Source organism: Macadamia integrifolia, chromosome 14 (assembly GCF_013358625.1).
Source record: "Macadamia integrifolia cultivar HAES 741 chromosome 14, SCU_Mint_v3, whole genome shotgun sequence".
In the NCBI taxonomy this organism is placed as follows: domain Eukaryota; kingdom Viridiplantae; phylum Streptophyta; class Magnoliopsida; order Proteales; family Proteaceae; genus Macadamia; species Macadamia integrifolia.
In genome coordinates, this window is record NC_056570.1 from 5310693 (window position 1) to 5319335 (window position 8643).

The 8643-nt window shown below is 35.9% G+C and overlaps 1 protein-coding gene across 1 annotated transcript; it reads right to left on the bottom strand.

The window, feature by feature from the left end:
• Window positions 1-993: 993 nt before the first annotated feature.
• Window positions 994-8386, bottom strand: LOC122061508 (the record flags this gene model as incomplete). Its single annotated transcript, XM_042624788.1, is given in 6 exon segments — window positions 994-1070; window positions 1251-1288; window positions 5730-6166; window positions 7471-7618; window positions 7825-7888; window positions 8264-8386. Coding segments are annotated over 6 exon segments (784 nt in total), but the record flags the coding sequence as incomplete, so codon positions are not given.
• Window positions 8387-8643: the final 257 nt, after the last annotated feature.

The window sequence follows — 8643 nt, forward strand, 5'->3', positions numbered from 1 at the left end:
TTTTTCATGTGGGTGGACCAACTACGTCTATGTAGATGTGGTGAAGATTAATGCAAAGTACGAACTGCAACGAAAGGTCCAAACAAGGGACAGTATTTTCTATGTTGCCCAAATTCAACTGGGGTAATTTATTTCTACGATTGATCTATACTTATAGATAATTTTAGATTTTTTTTAATTCGATGTTAAATTTCAATGACCTTAATCACATCTATTATTTGATATAGACTGATAACCGTGGATGTGGTATGTTTGTATGGTTGAAAGATGAAACGCATCTCTACCATACAACATGCATTATGTTCAGAAAGCTCAACATCAACATCATCCACACCACCGTCCACTTCAAACAAGTACATGAAAGGATATCTGGAAGGGACACTTAAAGGATTAGAGGACCAAACAAATAAGATGAAAGACATCTCCCATGCATTCAAGTCTTTAGACTTGGACAAAAAGTGAAAATTTGGAAAATTATGTAATAATTAATTTGGACAAGGCATTGTTAATTCTGTATTTTATTCATCCTTTTGAAACCATGTTTTTTTTAGATGGCATGTAATACTTTATTGTCCCAAAGGATTTGTATGCTTATAGTATTTTAATGTTATTTCTGTAATTATTGACTTAAAAGAAAAGAAAAGATTCTGCAATTATTGACTTAAAAGAAAAGAAAAGAAAAGAGAAAAAAAAAAAAAAAACGTTTCTAAAAGAAGCATTATGAAACGGCAGAACTGTGGTTTTTTTGTTCTGAAACTGTTCTAGAAACAGATTCACCAAACAGCCTTAAATCGTTTAAAAACGGTGTTTTGACATAGAAACTGAAATTTCCTTTTTGACATGAAACGGAGTTTCTGGAACAGAAACAACGGAGTTTCTGGAACAGAAACGATACCAAACAGGCTCTAAGTTGTAGTTTCAAACTACATTAAATAAGACAACCAAGCAATATACAAATTATTCACATAGAGGATCTAGAAGCAAAGAACTTACCAATGGAATCCTTCTTAAATGAAGGAAGTATGATTTTCACTCCCATTTCTCCCTCAATTTGTTTCTGTGTGGCTCCCCTGATTACAGCAAGGACATTGTAAAAATCTAGTGGTGCCAATAAGTTAAAGTGCCACTTAAATTTTTTATTTATTTATTTATTTATTTATTTTTTTAAAGTTAAAGTACCAAAACGGAAAATTTCACTTCAAATATAGCAGTCTCAAACTATGGAAAAGAATTCAACATGGAAGTTTTACCCTTTGCCTTTGATGAAACGTAACAGAGAGGAAGCAACCTGCACAAAAATATTCGCAAATAAGGCAAGCATAGTGAACACATGATGTATGCATGTAGAACAAACTGGAATCAGTTTGAATATTATTATGGAATGGGATAATTTTAACACACTAAAAGTGAATGCCGAAACCTAGAGCTCTCAATTTCACACTCTAAACTCATGTGATTTGATTTTTAAAACTACAAAACAAGCAACCAAATAAACAGAACTGAACTAGTTACAAATTATGACCACAAGCCTACAATCTGGAATAACAATGTTTTTTCAAACATGAATTCTACAAGATGCCAACTCTCAGCTAAAATGTCCTTGACATTGAAAAATTTCTTCATCACAACCCTTGTAGAAAAAATGAATAATTCCTTCATAGAAAGAATATATGAATCACATATACTTCAGAAAAAATGTTCGGCTCCTCCTTGAATCAAGTATTACTAAAAGGTGAGAACCATGGTTTAAAGTATTGGTGCGTTTCATACCATATCAGCTGATACGTATCGGCCAACCGATACGAGACATGTATTTTAAAAAAAATTCTATGTATCAAAGTGAATCATACGATTCAGTAAAACACTCTCCCTACTCATTGATGTGTATCGATACACTCAATACATACAGTTGAGCCCCGAACAATTAAATTACATGTCTATCAGTTTGTATCAAACCGGTACTCATCGATACTCACCGATACTTACCGATATATATCTACAGAACCCATTTCACTTTCGAAACAGAGCTTGTTCTTCTCGGTGAATACTTAAGTTTCCAAAATTTGAAGCACAACTGCACTTTTACCCAACAGATTTCACAATCTTGATTTACCATTCTTTCATATCCTCCTTGTCATAAATTATGGCATCCTCATGTTGATCATCTCCTCCGGTTTACATCGACAGAGTCCTTGCAGCCAAATAAGTGTCTTCCGTTTGATTTCTCCATTCCATTTAATTCTTAATTTCTATAAGAATCATAACGACGACTAGTTTCATCATTTCTATTTAATGTTTTTTGTCCTTGCGATAAGCCAAGTGCATTAATCCTTCCACAAAATTGAACATTGTATCTCATGTCATAATTGTTCAAGTTACCACCATCCCTTTTGCAGTATTCGAGTAGCATTTTTTATAAGAAGTTGGATGGCAAGATCAAACAATTAAGTTTGTCTAACTTCTTTTTTTGCTATGTTTGAGTAGATTTAGATAAAATAAACTAAGATATTGCACCAAACATGAACTATTGCATCAATTAGTTTATAGATTTTAAAATTTCTTAGAAAGTTGACAATGTACCAGTACTACATGTAAGAAACCTCATCCTTTTGAATAATTTCAATTGAATACACTTGTCTCACAGTAAGGTGTTCTCCATTTTACTGTGTATAAATGAATAATACATGTTATATATAATTTTTTTTTACCCTTTTTAATGCCAAAGTCTATAAAAATGTGTTTCATGTCCATTTATGTACATATCTTAACATATCTCCAATATGATACGATACCCTCTTATATGTATCTTAAATTTAGCTGACCAATATGGCGACTAATACCGATACTTTAATCCTTGGTGAGAACAGTCAGGTCAATAAGAACACACTAGTTGCGATGATAGTACTCCATATAAATAGTTCTGTTCTTCTTCTTTTCCCACTAGTAATGATAGTATTCAGATTTTGTGGTTCCTCCTTGAATGAGATTTGAGCATTCAGTCTAATGTGAGGAACCAGGTGATATCATAGGAAGGATCTGAACACCAACAAAATCATAATTGCCGCACCCCACTGTTGTAGTCAACATTTCTAGTGATAAACTGGTATTTACCAGTGAAAAGGAAGCGCCACATTTTTCCTCTTCAGGTATCTAGAAAAATAACTAAAAGCATAACAAATAAACAAAGAAGAACACAGTGCCAGCGTGCCACTAAAGTATGATCCTAACCAGAGTAAAACATAGACTATATACCTCTCCCTTCTTAAAGTATAAAGGTCAAATGAAAATGCAGCTTTAAATACTGAGATCATATCATTTAGTTCTTTCATAGGAGTCTTACTGAGTCATGGCAAGAGAATGAAAACCATAAAACCTTCTGAGGAGGCTCTAAAACCTATTTGATGAACATTATTTTTTCATTTCTTGGGTGATGCCAACCTCATTTGAATATTCAATCTTTGCGATATTTACTATTTCATGCCCAAAGGCTGAATATTATAGAGGCATCATCTATTGGCAACGATGTAGAAATTTTCAGAAAATCTTAACAATATCAATTAACAGGAAAAAAGTAAATCGGTTCAAGCCTCTATCAGATAGAAGGCATGGAAGAAAGTGCACCACAGTACCCAAAGTTGAACACTGAACAGAACTCCTAAGGAAAGGGAACCACATTGACCACTATGATTTTGAAAAAACATAAAATAAAAACTACCCTTACCTTGGGGACCAAAGAAAATCAAACAATTGTATTACAAAAAGGCACATCACTCCAAAGCACCAGAGCTATATTCCTTCTCATCCAGTGATGCAAGACAGGTTTGACAATTTCAAACCCAGCTAATATGCCAGGAAAGATAGAGATTCTTGTGTATTTCACTAAGATAAGGAAGTATCTAAAAATGAAAGAGAATGATAAGGCAAGTCCTTCATCAAGATGTGAAAAAGAAACAAGGTTTTCTGAGAGAGAACTCTGAAACCATGTCAATTGATACCTCAATCAAAATTAAAAGAGTGTTCACTAGAGTCCCATACACCACTAGTGAGGTGACTAGGAAGAGAGTTTTCTCCAACCACCTAGCTTGGGTTGTCGGTTTTAGGTATAGGGTCAGTGAGAGAAAGCATTATGGAGGAGATAACACTAATCAGTTAAAGTACAAAGCTTGTAGGGCTGACAGTAATAAATAAAAATTGGTTGAATGTGGGGGAAATTAGAAAATAAAGTCAACATATTGGTCATTTGAGCACCATTCAAGAATCAGAAAGGAAAATCAATTCAGAGATCATGCAAGGATCACATCTCAAGAACAGTACAATATCAAGAGCAGTCAACTGATCAGAGAGAAATATCAAATAATATTTGCAGAACATTCTGATCTGTACGCACAGTTAAAGCATGAAAAGCAATAGGAAGTCAATGGTAGGAGCAAAAGAAGCCAAAATAGGAGCCAAATCAAGCCCAGATCAACCAGCCTTCACCTACAAATAAAGAAGTCTCTTCATTCAACTTCAATTACTCCACAAATCCTGACATATTTATAAAGAAAAAATTCTATCTCAACTTAATGACCAAAAACTTGGACTTGGACTCTAATTTCCTCATCCTACTTTGAAAAATGAATAAAAGTAAGAAATAAAATAAGAAAATACTCAAAATATCGACCATATTAAACTGCCAAAGCGGTTTTCAATAATAAAGCTTAGTAACAAATAATAGCCCAACAAACCAAGTGAACCCACGACTACACCTCTACTAAACTGCTTTTTTCTTGTTCAACCTTCTCCTAAGATGGAAACCAGTTTTCAGGGATAGGAACCTTCATACGAGGATCAATATAACTGTATAATACTCTTAAGGGTAAAGTAAGCAACAATCATTTTAGAGCTGATTTGGGAGTAGCTCCAATACATGCTAAGCTATGAGAAATTCGTTTGAGATGGCATGGCCATGTTCAGTGGAGGCCTTTGGATGCCCCATTACGGAGGAGTAATTTGATACAGATTGAAGGAGCTAAAAGAGCCAGGAGCATGGTATCAAGTATCGGTCTGCTATTGGCCGTATCGCCCGTATCGGATCGGTATCGGCTAAGACCAATCCCTGACCGATCCGGATCGGTTATCCGTATCATTTCAGGGATAAAATAGTAAAAAATTAGTACTTTTAAGAAAAAACAAGAGCAAAATCCACCGATACCCACCGATCCAATCCGATTCGATTCGGATCTGTATCAGCAGATACCAATACCAATACTGTGCCCTAAAACCTTGGCCAGGAGCAAGCCTATAATGATCTTAGGAGTTAGGAGAAGTGGTGAGAAAAGACATGCATAACTCAGGCCTCTTATCAAGTTTGGCCATGAACAGAGCTGATTGGAGGGCAAGGATCCATGTAGCCAACCCCATTTAGTAGGATAGGGCTGAGTTGTATAACTGCATAATACTCTCACCTCTTCATAGCCCTCTACATCATCCAGGTTGTCTTCAAACATCATTAGCAGAAAAGGTAATCAACAATGCAAGTTCTAAAACATATTTTGCATTGGAACGAATCCATTGTCACTTTCAGATAGGCAAACAATGCAATAGGTAATCCTTTACTAGAAGTGATTAGGGTCAGGAATAACTAGCAGATGCTAAAGTGCCAAAAATCAACCCAAACTCATCAGTGCACAGAAAACACTACAAACAATACAAGGAAATTCAAACTTTGCACAACTTAATAAACTTGCCTCAATGGTAACTAAATGTCTTTCATTCTCTTCTAGATCTGACTTGAGAGCTCTGTCTTCTTTAACTTGTTCTTTGTTTATAGTCTCACCAGGCTCTGTATCATTAGGATTAAACTGACTCGGGTACAAGGACTCCACTCTTCCAGTCACAGAAGGCATTTTACTGTCTTCCTCCAGAGCTACATGCTCCACCTTTACAGTTGTGGAAGGTGTTGCTCTGTCTTCCTCCAGAGCTACATCCTGAGCTGAATATAACCTAGAAGTCGATGATTCATCAAGTTCACTTATTGTTTCACGTTCAGTCTTTAAAACTTTAACACTTGACACAGGAGCAGAACTGCAACAATCCAACTTTTGAACTTGAACTCCATCTTCTGACTTTTCATCGCAGTCAACCTCCACATAATGAGCTCCCGTCTCGATATTCACATCCTTTGCTGAGCATCATGAGAATTCACATCAGCTGACCTAGTTGTAGTAGTGAAAGTAATTGTAGACATTATGCCTACTATCTACAGCAACAGTATAATACTCTGTAAAATCAACCAATAAAGAGCATAATGAACACAAATGAATATTTTATATCATATGCTGACCATGTACAGGGTTATATGATTATTTTCTTTTGCTCTAAAATTGACATTAAGTTCTGTGCAAGCTGACTCACAAATTTAATTTCAAAATACTCAACTGCTTAAGATAGAAATGAAGGGAATCCCATATCCCGACAGTCTGTGTGCAATGGTTACAATAAGTATCAAGTTCTTGTCACATTGAGACAAAATCTAAGACACCAATAGAATAAATAAAATCCAGGGCAATAGTTGTAATTGGCAACTATTGCCAGGAAATAATAAAGGAAATCATTGATGTGAAAAACATGGTTTTGATTGATGGGAGGGGGTTTGGAAAATATGGTACAAATTCTTCTCGTTCAGGTACAAATGGATTTGTCTTGTATCCCTTAGAACCCCTGAAGAGGCTACTTTCTCCACCATGAAACCCCATTGCATAAGCTGGGTTTTCAGTTTGTAGTACTCCAAGGGTTAAAGATTCTTCAAACTGGCGTTAACTGGAAAACTCTCTGTCAGCAACAGTGAGAATCTTATCCACGAATGGACTAGGTTCTAACTTAATGATTGCTTCTTGGCAACCTAGACTCTAACAGATGCATTAGCTTGACAAAGTTATCTTTCTTTATGGACAGGTTAAATTGAGCTTTTAAAAAGCAGAGATGCAAGCTATTACAATAGCACTGAGTGTGTCATTTATAGGCAGGTCACACTGAGCTTTTAAAAAAGCAAAGATGCAAGCCATTATAATAGCACTTGAATATACACTCATTTTGTATTACCATTTATCCATTAAGGTGGATCTGGAAATCTGATACCACGGAAATCAGCCGCAGCAAAGGGTTGGTGGTATCTTCCAAATATTGTGGATAAGGCAAGATTTAATATTATGGACAGACACATTTAAGAAGTCCAGACAGAAAGCCAATCCAATTTTTCTAAGAAAATCGGGTGCCAATGCATGGATACAACAATAATTATAGACAGCGGCTGCAAATTAGACAGATAAAACAAAAAGAGACAGCAGGACCTCTAGTTCACACATGATGAAGAAATCAAATGCTCCTAACCAAACACCTCTCCAAAAAAGGAAAAAAATTACCACTAAAAATGCTCTAATCCAGCAAAACTTCATAGGCGTAGGATAGAGGAGAGAGTGGGCGACAGACCTTCAAAAGAGATTGATTGAGTAGAGACTGGCCTCCATACAGCAGTCACTCCTTTCCGCTTCTTATGCGGGTCCATAACATTTCTGCCATTGTTTGACCCACCCATATTCATGGCATAATAAGTCAACCCAGAAAAGGCATTGCACCTCTGTCACAGATATCCAATAAAGAATCAGAAAGAAATGTCATAAGAATCAAACTCATGACTTTCTTTATATAATGCTACGCAACAGAGTGATATAAAAATTGAAAATAAAATCTCGAACTCTTGAATATATTTAGCAGTAATTTACAGTTCCTCTTCCAGCGCATGGAAATACAATTTTATATATAAATGAGAAACATACTGAGAACCTGAAAGGAGTCTAAGGGCCTAGACAAAACATACGTATTAGCAGCTTTCCAAACACGATCAACTCTGCAAATATAATGGAGGAGGACATGGGCCATTAAAATTCAACACGAATAAATGGAAATTTATGAAAGAAATCAATAAAATTTCAGGTGAGTCCACTGTATGAGTTTGTGGTCACTGTGTATTACAGAACCTATTCTTGAGTGTGGTGATCAGATTGCTCGGAAACCTCCTTCTCTTATTTATTCGCTAAATACATGAAAATGAAACTACTAAATCAAACAACAGGAACGGATGGAAGATGCCAGTGTTTCCAGTTTCCAACCTAGTTGCAGATAAAACTATGGACGGAACGAAGCTAACCAATTGAATGCATACATAAATAGACAAATAAATAGAGTAAATTTTTAAGAATTAGATTGTTGCCTGCTGAAGGACCTGCAGCTGCAAGTAATCATCTGTATCCTTTCTTCAACAAACGATAGTTCGTAACCAAGGTCGATTCAGTGGCGCAAGTATTTAGCGGTTAGCACTTTTGTAATTTACATCCACCTTCCCAGATGTTTGTCTTCATTACATCAACCCCTCGCTTTTCCTTTATTACAAATAAACTCACCAACCTAACACCAGTGGGTTGTTACTTTAAAAATTGATAAAACATAATTGGCACAAGGGTGAAAGAGGGTCCTGGACTAGGTTTCTTAAAACCGTAACCCAACCCTATGTCTTCAGAATTCAACCTAGACCCAACCCAAATCCTATTAGGTTCATGTTCAGGCCCAACCCTATTGGGTTCATACCAACCCAACAGAGCCTTA